Here is a 16815-nt window from a genome sequence, read left to right as displayed (position 1 = left end):
AAAATAGTTAACAGTCTGAAGTGTAAACCTCTCTGACAGTCAAGTTAGGCTTGAAGATTTATATTCTACACGTATTTCAGGACAGGCTTTTGGGCCACTTTTATGCGTTTTGTTTGGCCAAAAATACGCACAGAAGTTTTTTCAGGATAGCAGCTGTTGGTTTCCATAATTTTAGGACGTCTCTTTTTTTCAGAGACAAAAGACTTTGTTTGAAGAACTTAACAAAGGAGCTGTGTCTTAATTAAAGTAAGAAAACTGACTATTAATTGATACTGAACATATGTTATCGTCGAGGAAGATTCCAGTTAGTGTCTGATAACGTCAGCTTGTCGGTCTGTCGCTCTTGCAGTGTGGCTCATTTGACTACTCGCTGAAAGTGTCGTATTCTGATGTTGACAGTGATCTGAAAGCAGGGACTGACACGTGCTGAGGGTTTTCAAAAAGCTCACCTGTTGCTTGAGATCATGTTTGGTAGCTGGCGTCCTCAAACGGCACACCTGGTGTTTTTAAAACCCTCGCCACGGTTTTCTAGAGAGGAACTAATGCAGCCAGACCTCTGTCATATCATGCACACAGAAACTCTGCACACTAACTGAATTTAGCCCTGTTTTAAAGTCAGTTAGAAGATGGCTGAGGCAAAGTGTGCTGTTATACTTCAAAAAACACAATAAAAACGCCACAGATAACTTCATTGCAGAACCTGTTTTTGCCTGCATCTTAAAGTGAGATTAGTGGGACAGATCAACATGTTTAGACCACTTGAATCTCAAGTACATCATCTCATATTCAACTATAATCTGCACTGTAACAGAGCCACTTGGTGATCTGGTTACTGTGAATCACCAGAGCAACCCAAAGAGAGCCGGACTGAGCTGAACTCTCTTTGCGAACATGAGCCAGAGGGCCAGTTTCTGGGCTAAAACAATCCTCTCCAAACCTCTATAAGAGTCTGGCTGTCTGAGATTAGATACAGGCTCTATGTCTCTCCAGGGCTAGTGTAGTACAACAGTATTTACCAGTATCAAATACTTGTGAACTATCCCTTCATCAGATCAGGTAAAGACTGAAAACTAGCTGCAGAAGTAAAGAGTCAACGGTTGAATGGCCTGAAACAGTGAATCACACAGATTACATTACGGTTCATTATTCAGGGCCAAACACTTGCCCTTGAATAAAGAAACAACATGAAGTCAGGCGCTCACCTTCATGGTCCACAAGCCTGAAGGGTTGTATATTTAAGAAGCGTAATAATGAGCGGCGGTGGCCTGGGCGAGAGAGCATTGCATGGACGGTTTAATTTGGAATAAGACTGACTGCAATTTACGGGAAGTCTCCAAGAAAGGTTGATGTTGATCGTGACGCTTCCTCCACTATTCAGGTCTGGTGTGTAGTCTCGTTTGCCACACTGAAGCAACGTCCCAACAACTGAGCAGCTGGTGCAAATCTCTGTTAAATAGCCCCCTAAAGACCAATCTGTGCGAGGAATTATAAATCAAGGGTCAGGGTTCGGGGATTAGTGGTTGTTTCATACAAAGCCCTTGAGGATTTTGATTGGTCCACTGACCAGCCAGGGGGAGGTGCTTAAGACACACGGGGATAATGACTGAAGCTGTTGAATGAACCAATGGGGAGGTGGCATCAAAGAGGGATCAACGATGACAGAGGCAGCCTATGAGGTTTCACAGGGGGCGGTACCTAAATTGTTCAAAGTCTATTGCGATGTTACGAGTGACACGCAATCGTGGCAATCTCATTGGTGGAAAACCAGGTAACAGAATTCCACAGTTAAAAAAAAAAAAACAAGACAAGATTAACCTAAATATTTATGCAATGATAATTGTTTCTCTAACAGTTTTAAACGGTAGAGTGGCCGTTTTGTCTTCTCAGACGCGGCCTTATTAAAGGTAAGAGCACACTAACCCCTTCTTGATTCAAATTAGACCTTAAATCATTTACATCTACAGTATAAAGCGACAGAGAGAGGGCCCGATCAGAGCGCATGGCATAACCAAGACATTCAGAGGGAAAACAGTGGAGCTGCAGTGTTACGTTCAGCTCTTCTTATTTACATTTCTAACCTCAGCGACGTTCAGAACACTTCGCTCCGCTGAACGCGCCCTCCCACAGAGAGTCTTACTCAGCTTTTCTACAGGCTGGGAGACAAAAAGACCTCGTGTACAAAAGCATGTTCCGTCTCACGCGGCGAAAGCGAAACGAGAGGCGTTTTTTTGTTGTGTTTTTTTTTTCACAGTACTCGACCATCTTCCCACAGCACACAAGCACAGAAACACACAGTCACACACCAGCACACGCGCTGTTTGTTGCCGTTGTGGCAATATATATCCGCTTTCCTCTGATTGTGTTTTCAGTATCGTCTGGCCATGCATTTGCATACTGATAGAGTTCTTCTGCCCAACTCATGCCTGTTGCTGTCGCTGGATGCGGGAGTAGCACTGCTCCAACCGGAAGGGGATTAATGGGATCGCTGTATCCTACTGTAGGAGCTGTGATGGTGTCTGTATGTCTGTTTTAACCTTTCGCTCCTCATCTTGTTGAAACTCATTGGATTTCTGTGTGTTTGAACCAGCTGGGACACATTTGGGATTAGGTTTATGACTTTGAAACGGAGGGTGGGTTTGAGACAACTTAATTGGTTAGGATTTATAGGTCGAGATAAAAAATGTATTCCTCACTTTATTCCTTTTTCTGCCATCTTTCCATCTTCTGAGCTATTTCTCGAGCTCCTGTGATTTTCCTGTTTGTCGTTGTTCCTTCCATGCATCCGTACTTCCTTCCCATTGTGTTTTTAGATGCTTCAATGCGTCCTTCATTCCTTCATCTGTACATCCATCCATTCGTTCGTCAATCAGTCTATTGCGTAAAGGGAAGGAGTGATAGATCAACGAGACGGCCTTAGTTTCCAAATCCATCCACCTCCCATTGGCTTCTTCCTCCATGTTCTCCTTCACCCTTCCCTTCATCATCTCCCGTTATCTTAGAAGCCCTGGATGTGGCAGTAGGCCTCCAGCGAGGAGAAGAGGATGTAGAGGAGCCACAGGCTGATGAACATCATGGTGGTCAGGACCTTCGAAGTCCGGGGCCCGCCCAGCTCTCCGCCGATCTCTGGCCGCCGTCGGTACATCAGCGTGGCGACGCTGATAAAGGCAAAGATGGTGAAGAGCGTGACGGAGAAGGCCAGCGTGCCCGGATCCACCTTGAACTCATTCCCATTGCTGCTGTGGTAAATGGCAGCAATGGACCACGCCACCTGTCAAACATCAGCAGAGCCAAACTGAACAACATGACAAGAAGTGACTCATGGTACTCATGAAATGACAGATTCATGCTTGTAATTAGTTCAACCACAGCATGACAAGCAGCACCGTATTCACACAACAGCTATGAATCAATTAATTAATCTTTAAATGAGCCGGACTCACCCCGATGCCCAGGAAAACATTGACAGCGTTGGAGCCTGTCACATTACCGATGGATGCGTCTGCATACTGATCCTGGATAGCAGCTACCTTGCTGGCAAAGGTATCTGGGTGGATTAAGAAAAGCATTTTCCTGTCAAAACATGCCACTGAATGGACGCTTATCAAAAGTGTTGCTGTTTTTCTCTGTAGAGATTACATTGGGTCATCTGCAAACAAAAGTCTCTCCATAACAATATCCAGCAGAGAGAGAACAGTTGTTTCAGGGATTTGGGCAGTTCTTAAGCATGACAGCAACCATGTTTTACACGTCTTTTTGGGTTAAGTAATCAGTGACCCCCGATACCATTTAAATCAATTATAGAAAAAGGCTGTGATGCCAAATTGAGTCAAAATCTACAAAGCAGGAAAGAAATTGGTGGACATGTCTGCTGGTCAGAGTGTGAAGGTTGAAGATGAATACAGAAATACATTGTGCTCTTTGAAATCAGAAACCACAGTTGTTGTGGTTAGTGTGCAGTTCGATATGGGCAATAATGCCTCTGATGGGAAAAAAAAAAAATTGACTCCAGTGCGACCATCAGGCCAGATTTTTGTGCACATCTCCTCAAAACTTGGCTGGACTTGGTTTCCTCATGTGCCACCATCAGATCAAAGACCATGGAGAGATGAGGCCTCGGCAGAGTCACAGTGCATTGCCCTTAAAAACACAACATGTGCTTCTCAGGTAAACTGACTGCATGTTCTACAGTTAACCTTGACCTGGATCGACATGCAGCTATTTGGGAATTACACAGCAAGAGAGAAGGATGCTCTTGATAAATGCCGAACACTTATAATTATTACACCGTACAAATCCTTTTTCTCTCATTTAGACAGGGAACCTTAAATTAGAAACCAAATCTTTAATCCTGTTACAGTGTTCTGTCGCTGGCAGCCAGCACAGGCCGGATTTGGTCCAAGATCAATAATTTACAAGGCTGGATCTCAGTTTGCAGGGGCAAACAATTCTTGGCCTGACAACTAATCAACGTTGCTCTGCTTAGTCCCAAAATTTCCCCCCTGTTTTCATGCTTGCCAAGCTGCAGCAGCCCCAAAGGCTTCGGTCTTTCTCGCGGTGCTAAAGGGCAGCCGAGACCCTGCCAGATGTCAACAATAGGCTCGCTGCTGAGAGCACAAAGACTTAGCAAAAAGCCAAATGATCAGTTAGCGCTCCTTTCTCTCGCTAATTTTCTGGCCTTCTAGTGATTCATGTCCTCTTGCTTTTTCGTGCCAGATACACTGAGTGGAAATAAACACAGAGTGAAAAAACAAGGAAGCGAGGGGAGGAATAGAGTGAAGGAGAGGAGGAAGGGCTGTCTTGAAGAGGCAGCCAAACTGGCTGAGGAAAAGAAGATGATGGGAGGACCGGAACAGGATCGAGGAGGGGAGAGGCAGCAAAGATAAATCTCCCCGTAGGCCAACACCTTAAAGCTTCAAGGACAGGCCCGCTGGGCTTATGTGTGTGTGTCTGTGTATAAATGGAGGATATCTGTGCACCTGTCTGCCTGCATGTGCTTCTATGCACAGTGCATACATGTGCACTGTCTGTGTGTGCTGGCGAAAGACACCACCTGGCCCCAATCTGACGCCGTGCCTCCACCAGCTGGCAACGGCCCGTGCATGTATGTGCGCATCCACTGGCCTTGCTTGCTGAGTGGGTGAGTGTGTGGGTGCATGCATGTTCGGTCGCGGCGTGTGTGTCTGTGCGTGTGCGTGAAACAGGTTCCGCCATGCAGCTCCTTCTGTGTGAGTGCGCCTCCCCGGAGACTTTTTTGCCCTTTTCTCCTGCCTCTCTGTCAATCAAGCGGTCTCTCCCTCCTCCACCTCCCCTTCCTCGCTCCTCCGCTTCCTTATTCCTCTCGCCTCTTAAGGTGGAGGGACTCACTGGGGAACTTTGATGTGCTCAAGGCAATCCTTCTGCATGTGGAAACTTTTGCCTGATGGTGGCGATGGAGGAAAAATCAGAGGTCATCAGGTTGCTGATCAGGGGAAAACTGACCCTCAAAAACTGATACAAATCATCTTCTTGGGTAATTTAATATTCAAAACAAATCTGAGAGCAGATTGAGCAGAACATTTCTTGCTCTGGACCACGTGTTGGACGACTGACGTGTCTTTTGCTGGTTATGTGAGTTGCTGAAGAGACGCACCAATGAAGAGATTGACTGATTGTTATATTGGCTGAGGGGAGTTTGATCAATATTGTCTTTACAAAACCATAAGCCAGTATTCTAATAATGATTCTATTTGGGGCTGCAACTAATGATTATTTTGATTACTGATACTAATTGATTTAGTATGAGTCTTTACTTTGAGACCAGTTGCATAGAAAGTCTGTAATGCTGCTGCACAACTTATTTTGAATGAGTGTTTTTTGTTTGAGCCTCTCAAACCAAAGTTGGCAGCAGTCATTTCTACTGATTGTCCTCCTGCTCATCTTTACCCTCGTCTCCAGTTCCCTTTGGCTCAGCTGAAAGATTTCTGTCAGGACTCCTGCAAACAAGTTTAGTTTTTTATCCTCACAAGACTTTTATGCCACTTTAATATCCCTTAATGCCCTCAATGCCCTCGAGGTTTGGGGGCAATTTTGCCACAACCAATTTTAAAAAGGTCAAATATGCTTTCATCTCATGTTATTTCCACTGCTGCAGTTTGCTTCTGTCTCAGCCTCAGTCGCAGTCAGTCTAAAGGGCTCATGTTGGAAGAAAATGAATAAATTCTGTATAGATGCTTTATTGTTCAGACCTAACATTTATTGCACAGCGCTTTCATTGACTTTCTGAGGCCGACACGAAATGATGCGCTGAATACTTTAAATGTACTCTGGAGTCTTAAAGTGATGCAGCTCAGAGGTTTTACCTGAACCCCAAATCGTCCACAAATTTCCAGAGTTTCTAATTCTCTTTTAACAGCTCCACTCCTGCGGGTTTCTTCTTATCTCCTTCTGTGTGTGTGTGTGTGTGTGTTAGCCTGGCTAACTGTGATAAATGAGGTTAATCATCATGGAACCACAGCACAGGATGGGTTTTATTAACTGTAATAGCCACAGAACTTGAGGTCTGTTTCCGTGTGTGTGTGTGTGTGTGTGTGTGCGTGCGTGTGTGCGTGTGTGTGTGCGGGCCACGGGAGGTTCTGTTAATAAGGCTGAGAGCCTCAGAAAGGCTGAACCACTCTTTCCACTCTGCAGCTCTCCACATTGTGCGTACGTGTGTGTGTCTCTGCGTTTCAAGCAGCTGTATATATGTGTGTGTGTGTGTAAATGCAACTGTTCGAGGACATGTATTTCTGTCTGCATGTGTTCAAATATTACTTAGTTTTTCTGTGTAAAAATATGTTTGTATTGCACGTGTGCGTGTGTGTGTGTGTTTGTGAAACAGTATATAATAGATCACTTTTATCCCTGAGCTCCCTAAATGGGAGGACAGGGACCACCTGATCCTGACATGACAAATAGCCCCATGCTAATAACATGCAGCGGTCACGGTACAGGTGCGCGCATGTGTGTGTGTGCAAGTGTGTGTGAAACCTATTTCAAGTTTTAATATGTTAGTACAATATATGAGTGTGTGAGTCTGTTGGTGAAAGTAATTACAGTTGTGACGTTGTTTATGTGTTTGAATGTTATAGATCTAGTATCGAAGCATGTGCTGTGTGTGTGTGTGTGTGTGTGTGGAAGCACAGGGCCGAGGCCAAGGTTAAACATATTTAGCCGGCTGTTGCCGTCGTCGGTCATCCTTCATATTTATCCGATGATCTATGCTGCTGTCTGCAGACTGCACTGCGCCTTCTAACAGACTCCCACGTATAAAGACACACTGGAGACGCTGGCGGCTGCTGGTTCAGGGATGGTAAAAACTCCCTCAGCATGGCAGCAACATGCCGTGCATTCGTCTTATTTCTCATGTTTTTATTTGGATGTTTAACCACAAGCAAAGCAATTTGCGAACTGAAATGATCTCATCCGTAGATTTCCTTTGGAAATGATTGCTGTAACCTCTTAAAATCTAGTGCTTATTACTGATGCAAGCTTTGGAATATCATAATAGTGCCAAATTTACGACTATAATTTTCCAGTAACGAATAAAATATAAAAATTCTTTTGTCGACCAAAACCCTTGTGTGTCTGGGTTAGTTGAGTAATCGACAAAGCGAGAGCAGTTAGAAAAAAAAAGTTATTCCTCCTTTGTGGTCTAACACACATTCATGTTTCTCAAATGTTTGACCCATCTCCATAAAAGTTTGTGTTGCTCTGATATTTCCAGACCTTTAGTCCGTTTCTGACACTTTTTCCACACTTGAAATAATGTTTCACTGCATATTGCAGCTCCTGTTGATTTGTTTTAACATGGTTGTTGTTTAAAAGAGCACTAACTTTAATGAGGCTTCGACAGAACAGATATCGACGCGGAATAAAACTCAAAGTAATAAAAACTGAAGCGAGGAATAGAAAATGTCAAGGCACGATCCCCGAAGGAGATTATTGATGAAATATATTTCTAAATTGAAGACCTTGAGTTAAAGGCCTTATGAAGCTCAGTGCCAAATATGGAGAGAGAAAGCTCTTTGATTAAAGCTGGCGGAAAGTTCAGTAACAGGATATTTAAGATGAAGAGGTGGATGAACATCCAGCGAATGTGCTCACAAACACTCACCTGGTACAGAGGTTCCCAATGCAACGAACACCACCGCTGTGACCGAGTCCTTCAGGCCCACTGTGCAGCCAAAATGAGAGGCCAGGTCCCCTGTAATCATATTGAAGGAGCATCATCATCATCACCATAATTCTACTTTAAGCACAGCATATATTAAAAAAAAAACCTCCTTTATTCACTCAATACCAGTATAATCTGAAAAATCCAGTCGCTAAATGTATTACCATTTGCCTGTTATGGGCTTTTAATGACCAATATCCTTTTAAAAAGTGTCGTAATTTATCTTAATTTGCTTATTTAAACTTTTGTTAGACTTGTTCTCGCCAGCCGCCTTCATACCAATGACGGCGGTGAGCAGGCCGATCATACAGATGGAGACCACGAAGCAGGCCCAGCCGTTCCAGTACTCTGTGGGCGGGACGAAGGCGAACAGGACCTTCCAGAAGACGGTGAGGAAGTGCATGACGTAGTCGAAACACGACGGCAGCTTCTCCTCCCCGCACTCCTCGTCGTCGTCATCCTCGCCTGCAGGAAAGAGGAGGAAGGGGTCAAAGAGGAGGGCGGCCGAGCGGCACCAGGCGGAGCCACGAAACACACTCATTAACTCCTTATTTACTGTTGCAGGTGAAGCTGTTTGCAGGAATCGTTGACTTCCTCGACCTTGTCATGAATGAACCAGTTCACAGAGTAAATCTGTCCCCGGGGAATGGCAAAAAAGTGAAGAGGAGAGCAATAGTAGTGCATGAATTAAGAACTGAATGAAGACATATTGATCACAGTGGGAAGTAATCAAATCTAATGACTGTATCAAATGTGTGGTTTTCAATCATTAAATGGAAACACAGATCAGACTTTCAAACTAAAAGCTGATGTTGGACACAGTTTGTCTTTATTGTTGATTTGACGAGCCCATCTTTGCCCGGCTGGGGATAAAACAGCTGATGTTGTGTCTCCATGACTGACCTGAGACACCTGAAGTGCGAAGGATTACAGGACTCGGTTTCTCTCTCTGACTCCGGCAGACAGAAAGATTAGTAGAACAAAGTGACATAAATGTAGACAGTGCAATCCATTATCATAAGCGGGACTAAAGACATGACAGGCTCAATTTGAAAGACATCATTTCAAACCCACTGTCTTGCAGGAGCGTATGTGTGTGTGTGTGTGTGTGATTTCATTACCAAAGTCTAATCTTCAGGACATGGACTGTAGCCAACCAAAAAGCTGTTAGGCTTTGTTTGGCATGTGTGTGTGTGTGTGTCTGTGTCTGTGTTGATACTGCTATGTCTGCTGAACACACACACACACACACAATTAGCAGCGTACACACTTCCTTGCACACTTGGCTGTTCTGTTTCATTTCTAAATGAGTCTAATGAATGAATAAATGAGGCTACCTGCTGCTCCCATGAAACAAGCTGACTGGGTAAATCCTCAGGAAAGCCATGATCTCTTATTGATTTCACGCGCGTCACTCACTCACTGCATGCTATTAACCTTCTCAGAGCTGGTGGTGCATTCAAATGCTCCAAACAACCAAATAAAATGTGCCCGAGCCGTGAAGTGAGCTGAGCTCGGGGGAGCACCGCAGCAGCTGTTCTCCCTGCTGAGGTGTAAGAGAGGGCTCACTTCAGATGATTTTATTTCTTTATTTTTTACTGACATCTCATGCAAAGCAGTCTAGCAAAGTACTGCGAAAATACTTGATTTTAAGAGTCCAGCATCTAGAGTTTGTGCTTGTGTTGCTGCCCCCCACTCGGCCCGGAGGACGTCAGGGACGGGTGCAGGGTCATAAACCCTGCAGCTGGATGTAGAAAACGTATTCTGCTTCCTCCACATCAGTAATACTTGCTGACTTCCTGAGGTAATAAACAAAATGCTTGATGTAGAATCAGGTAAGTTTTTCTAAGCATAGCACATTGGCACCAAGGATTCACAACACTCTTATCCCTTATGCTGGGTACATGCATGAGGTTTTGAGGAATAAACGCACCTTTATGTAGAAACAAAGAGGCAGAAAACTTTAAGCCTGTGCTCAGGTCGACTGCAAGATTTATTCTGCAGCGCTTGCTCTCAAATGCTAGGCGACGGCAACGAATGAGTACAATGAAATTGCCATTTAATCACTATTTTAAACACAATAAAATAAAATAAAATATATAGGAGTGTCTAATTTTAAGCGATTCTAGCAATGAACACTACCACAGTCCCATAGTGAGCTGTACTATAGTCTTTTTAAGTATTTTTAACATATTTTTATGCCATTTTTAATTCCTGCAGATACATTTTTAACCCTTTAACACGCTACACATATTTTTGTCTGGTAAGCACATTTTTAATCCTGTTGACTTATTTCATAATATCATGGTCTTTTACCACTGGAGATTTTTTTTGGGTTTCTGTGTAGGAAAAAGCATATGTAAGTCCTAAAGAGAATTTCGCTGTGGAAAACGTCAAAACCAGAGAGTCAGGAAAGCCAAACTGAGGCACTCTTCTATTGCTGTGATGGATAAATAACCTCCTTTGAAATATGCCATTTGGGGCTGAATGCATGAATGCGTAAGCCTTGGCAAAACTGTCATAACAGATAATAAAGCAGCAAATTGTCTGCGAAAAAGCCACCTCAACACTTGTGCTGTCCTTAGCTCAGCTTATAACCACGACGATCTCAAAGCGAGGCGTGCAGTTTCCACAAAGTGCGGCCGTTGACACTTTGAGTCCTGACCTTCTGGTGTAAGTGTAATGCTACAAGACAGCCTGATATTTGTCATTAAACACGAGTCACGGACCAGATCCAGGCTGTGTGTCGTGCAATTACTACACATTAGCATGGGTTAACACGAGGATTAATATACTCTGATAGGGCCAATGACCTTCCTCAGGGGTCACATACCTTGTTTAATGTAATTAAAAATAAATGCTTCCTTTTCAGGGTGAGCACTTTGAACAAATCAAATCATCAACTATAAATGAACGGTAGAAGGTCAGTGCGGAGCAATGGCCTCAACCACTGTTTGAAACACACACACACACACACACACTTGGTAATGAATTATAAAACAAGACTCCACCTGAGTTATATCACTTTTTACTTTCAGCGGCTCGCCCTCCCACACAGTCGTTATGGCTGAGTGGAGCCATTTTTCCCTCTTTCTGCTAATGTTTATATGTCCTCTTTTATCTCCGTCTTGGTCTCCCTCTTTGGTCTGCATCTTTTAATCTTCTGCTTCTGCGTGTGTGGGCGTTAATTACGTGGGTGCCCCGCTAGCGCCCATGAGGAAGTCGCAAAGTGGGGTGGCCACATTAGGAGAACAGTAATGTGGCCCAATGATGATAAATCGAGGTTTGGAGACGGCGTCGGAGCAGCAGACTTTCACTGCGAGCTAAACCTGTGTCTCCTGTACTCAACTTTTGTGCATCATCCATCATCTTGCTGAAAACAGTTTTCTGAAGTGTTCCCAGGCAACACTTTTCAAGAATAGGAAATGCTACATTATGGGCTGCTTGCTATCAGCAGGAAGGCAGTCAGTGTGGATGGCAGGTTTGCAAAGTGCAGGACTCTTCCACCGCAGAAGGTTTCAGCCTCAGTCCCCTGTGCGGTGAGGCTACAAGAACACTTGGTTAAGTTCAGTGAAATGTCATGGTCGTGTTGTTGAATGCTAATTATGCAAACGTGTCCTGTGTCCGTGCTTCAAGTCAATGTTGACTTTTTCAGTGTTAAGCAAAGACCACAATCTTTCCTGAACCTTAACCAGGTGCTCTGAGAGTCTGAACAGAACCATAAAACAGTGTAAACAGTAAATGCCTCTGAGCATCCTCGCTCCATTTTCTGTGTGTTTTTTGCGTGTGAGATCAGCCATTTTTGTTATTTATTCAAAGCCCAGTTAAGAAATAATGTCCCAAGCATCAACTACAACAACAATAACATGACATCCACATGAGCTGCTCATTGGTTGCCGTCTCAAGCTAATCTGGCAGCTGCTCACTCAGGCTTTTCTATTCAGAATCACTGGCGTGCTAATGATTGAGTTCAAGCAATACCTCATCTGACACATGCACACACACGTCAATACTCTCTCTCTCTTTTGCCCTCCAGATGCGTTGGATGTGTCTGCTCACTGAGCACGCCCAGACGCTGAGTTCTCATAGGCCGGAGCAGATGTGGACTGCAGCTCATCTCTACATGCTGCTAGCCAAAAGAGGCGTGTGCACATGAGTGTGTCTGGGTGCTTGAGGTGATATGGTCTACGCCCAGGGGACAAAGAGACACACACTCATATGGGATACATGCACAGATCTGAAGCCCAAATTGGGGCAAGAAAACAGACCCAGTGCATTGTGGGAAATATCACACACTCACACACATACAGTAGAGAAGACTAGCCTGTCATTTATCCATACATCTTCAAACGTAGCCACAGTTTTTGCCCCTCGTTAGAGTATGTTTTTGACGCTGATGATTACTTTCGAGTCACAGGAATAAGATGCTGTAGTTGTCAAAACTACAAAGAAGTCACATTTTGAGAACCCAGTAGATCTTTTTAGCAAACCTCGCATTTAAGAAGTGCGTTCGTGATCTTCAAAGCTCTGTCTGCGCTGTCGGTATGAAAAATCTGAATTTTACCCGGTTTCTCAACATGAGTCCACATTCTTTGACCAGACAAACAGGCTCTGTCTTCAAGTGTAATATGACAGCTGTGTATGTGTGTGTGTGTGTGTGCATGTCTGCAAGAATTGATGCTGACATATTTACATTCATGTCCTGCTTGTCCTGTCATTCTGTCTGAGACACACACCGAACACACACAGTTGTATTTCCATCACTTTAGGGGACATTACATAGACTTACTTCATTTCCTGGAGACCATAACCACTACTTGCCAAACCCTAATGCTAAGCCTAAGTCTAACCCTAACCCTAACTCTAACCTGAGTCTTCACTGTAGGATTTATTGATTAACATCATGGGGACTTGCGTTTTGTCCCCATAAGGAAGGCGAGTCCCCACAAGGTGACTGTGAAGGCAGATTTATGTCCCCACAACATGAGTACTAATACATGTAATATGTGTCTGCACACAAACACACACACACACACAAGCATATATACACACACACATACCACAGCATACAATCATTACTATAACTATCATTAAAGCCTTTGAGCCGGCAGCGTCATTGTGCAACAACGACTGAAACTTGCGTGACATCCTCGAAAATAAATCTGAATTGACTTCGTCTCTGCTCTGTCAGGCGTTTTCTAGCAGTTGTCGCACACAGTCCATCAGTGAGTGAGCCAGCCGGCCTGTCTTTTGACAAGCCAATCAGTCAGTCAGTTAACAAATCAATTAAATAATCGGTCACTGAGTGAGTCAACCATTCATTGTCATTCACTGTCTAAAGGATGCAAATTATAGTTTGTGCACAGCAAGGACAGACAGACAGGTGGTGACGTGAGCTGCAGTGCAATGAGCGTCACTGAACAACTGTTGCAGTGTGAGAAAAGAGGTTTCTGGTCTCTCTGGTGTGAGTCAAAAACACAAAACGCCCATCAGAGAAGTTCAACTAAGCTTTGGCACAAGCTGATTTAGCAACTAGCAGTAAGAAAAATGAAGAATAATGCCGAGGTCTCCATGTGTGCCTGCTCACAGCCCAGTGCCTATCCCTGCTGCAGCTGGTGGGTCCACAGACCAGCGGCTCCAAGAAGCTCTTTTGGGCTGTGCCCGACTGGTCCGATGGGTAAAGACCCGCCATCTGATGCTCGCTGGTGAGCTTTCCTCCCACATCCGGCTCCCGGACGGGGCGGAGAGAGAGGGTAAGGAGCTCAGACATCCAGACGGAGCTCAGAGTAGCCGAAGGACATCTGATGTCTCAGGATGCCTCCTGCGCCTTCCTTTGGAAGTTTTCGGACACGTCGAACTGGTTGAAGAGATTACGTATCTCATCTAGCTTGGGAAGTTACTGGGGTCCCCCATCCCCATCATTGGACTACCTCTTTTATCCTGCTGTCATTAGCATTCACAAGTGGATGGATGGAATGCAACCCTTATTGTAATTGTCCACAGAACGCACAGTAAAAATGACGACAACACGAGGTTGATCTGCAAAATCGACCGTATATTCAGGTGATATTCATGATATGAAATCCTCCAGTGAACACGGCTGATGTCAGGAAGGCTCTTTCTTTGTTTTTACTCCTTTCAGTGTTTTTCCTTGAATACCTACAGCCTACGTACACTTCCCTCAGGCGTGGACATACATCCATAAATAACACGCACATAGAGCAGCAGGTGATGAACAACGTGGTATGGGCTTGGCAATTAGAGAGCGGTGGAGTGTGGCGTGCTTGCAGATCAATCTCTTTCTCTTTCTTTCACTTTTCCCCCTCGCTCTCTCTCCTCTCCCCACCATTTTCCTTTCCATTGATTTTTTTTTTACTCCATCTTGTTGTCTCTTTGTTTGTGGCTTATTCAAACAGTCCAGTTCAACAAGAACATGTTCGATCGTGCTTTGTGCATCTCAACTATCAAGACTTGTACCCAGATACTTTCGTGTCGTTTATGTTTGCCGTGTTGTCGTTGCTGCCGTTAGCAGGATCACTTCTTTTTGCCAGTGTTCGATGAGGTTCAGGCACCTCAGACTGCTCGGGTAAAACTTGCAAACGATTGTGTTGTTGTTTAAACAAAGAAACAGTTGACAGTTGGTGGGAGAGGGGATGTGAGCAGCTGTCGAAGTTGCTTACTTTGTTAACCCAACCATCTGCCACAGTCCTCCTCTGTAATACCAGGATCAGACAACAAAATATCAGCCTGTTGATGGCCAACTTGATGGAGTGTTGAGAACGAATATCAGCGGAGGACAACTGATACACCATCTGTGACGCTTCTTGACATCCTGACATGTCTGCATGTTTGCTTCCCTTCCCTCGCCTAGTTTGACACCTTCTGTGACGTGCAGGTCACTCTTCCATGCACGACTGTAAACGCAGCAATGCGAAAGAGGTCAGAACCTGAAACCATTTAAACCCGGTCAGGTCAGGAGCATCATAACAAATTAATCAAGCCTGCACGATGCATGCAAGCCCGCACACTCACCATCTCAAAGAAATGAGGCACTCACCTTCACGGCTGAGTGACAATGAATGGTTCCAGGCTCAGTTTCATTCATAAAAACCACGATTGTAAACATTTGCTGTTAGAATTGTTGGATTTGTTACTGAGGCCTCGGCTCCCGGCACCTTCTTCCTCATCACCTGTGCGCATCGGCCGTGAAAGACGGCACAGGTATGATTGGTCGGGGTGCAGCCAATTCATGGTAAGAATTCATGTGACCATCTCAGAGGACAAATATTGTATATTGTGTCATCTGATCCTGGCAAAAGATATATTGTGGTGCTGTAGCTAATGTTGATTTGGCTAACTTAGACTGCTAGCCCAGACTAGCTTCAGCTAATGCACAGAACAAAGACCGAGCTCTCTTGAGGAACAAGCAGCAACCAATAACTCCGTCAACACATAGCACTATTCTGCAAGGTGCATAGAGGAGGAAACAACTTGGCAGGCTTGTCACATACTCTATGTGCAGAGCTGCACGCTGGAAAACACACATAATCTCTCCTTGTCTCTTTGTGTTAGCTTATCTTGGGAAAATTCTCCATTAGCCACATAACAAACACAAAAATACACACAAGGGAAAACAGGTCAGCGTACACACACACACAACAGCAGCACGCTGACATTTTGGAGGGCTTTAATGGCTGGCTAACTGCAGGTTTCTTGCTTTGAGATGGGTGTCACGGTCTCGGCAGCGTTCTGCGTGCATGCGTGTGCGCACATACAGTATGTGCGTGTCAGTGTAGGTGCCAAATTGGTGTCACGGTGTGTGACCCGACTGTTAAATCTTGGCAGATTTTAAATGCCGTTTCATGGCTGCTATGTTAGCAGAAAAGCTGTTCCAAATCTGCAGTCCTCCCCTAATTGAACAGATAAACTGATAAGCAAACAACAGATTTTCTGCCATATGAGGCCAGAATCATTTCTGCAGGGCGTCTGCACATCGAGATCTTGATCTGACACTTGAGACGGAGGCTAAGGATGATGGAGACAAAGAGAAATTCTAAATGTCGTCAGTCAAGCGGAGGGAATATTTCAGGCTCCTTTAAAGGGATTTTTAATCTTGGTTTTAATCTAATACTTTTGAGAGGAGATAAGGAAGAGTTAGGCAGGATGATAGAGGGAGAGAGCGAGAGAATAAAAGCCAGAGAGAGGGAGGGAGAGAGAGAGATGAGATTAGACAAAGCTGGCTTATCAGTGTGTATTAAACCCACCACTGTATCAAGGACAGCCGCTCTGGACTTGTTCAAACCCTTGAACCAGCAGGGTGTGTTTGAGGGGATGAGCTGTCAAGTTACAGCGCGTCTCTGTTTGGGCTTGTTCTTTAAGTGTGTGTGTGTGTGTGTGTGTGTGTGTGTGTGTGTGTGTGTGCTCAGTCTGGTCCACAGCAACAACAAAAGATCTCTTCAAACAGTCGCTTTTGGTCTGATTTTCTTAAAGAGATCAATTGTCCGTCTTTTCTTTTCCCACCTTCAAAGCAGTAATAGGAGTAATTGGGGCCATTTAGCTCATTTTCCTTCTGTGTTGTTGTGAAATTTTAAGTTATCCATTAAAAAATAGTTTTAATTGGTGTT

At 44.4% G+C, this 16815-nt stretch overlaps 1 protein-coding gene across 1 annotated transcript in view; it reads right to left on the bottom strand.

The window, feature by feature from the left end:
- Positions 1 to 1810: 1810 nt before the first annotated feature.
- Positions 1811 to 16815, bottom strand: part of slc8a1b (solute carrier family 8 member 1b) — a 125424-nt gene continuing 110419 nt past the window's right edge. Inside the window, exons 8-11 of the mRNA XM_041946885.1 lie at positions 8471 to 8656; positions 8132 to 8221; positions 3441 to 3544; positions 1811 to 3268 (exon numbers count right to left, since the gene is read on the bottom strand). Coding sequence (XP_041802819.1) covers positions 2996 to 3268; positions 3441 to 3544; positions 8132 to 8221; positions 8471 to 8656 — 653 coding nt within the window. The 3' untranslated portion in view covers positions 1811 to 2995. The remainder of the gene's footprint in view (positions 3269 to 3440; positions 3545 to 8131; positions 8222 to 8470; positions 8657 to 16815) is intronic.

Source organism: Chelmon rostratus, chromosome 11 (assembly GCF_017976325.1).
Source record: "Chelmon rostratus isolate fCheRos1 chromosome 11, fCheRos1.pri, whole genome shotgun sequence".
NCBI classification, from domain to species: Eukaryota; Metazoa; Chordata; class Actinopteri; order Chaetodontiformes; family Chaetodontidae; genus Chelmon; species Chelmon rostratus.
This window is presented reverse-complemented; position numbering and strand designations above follow the sequence as displayed.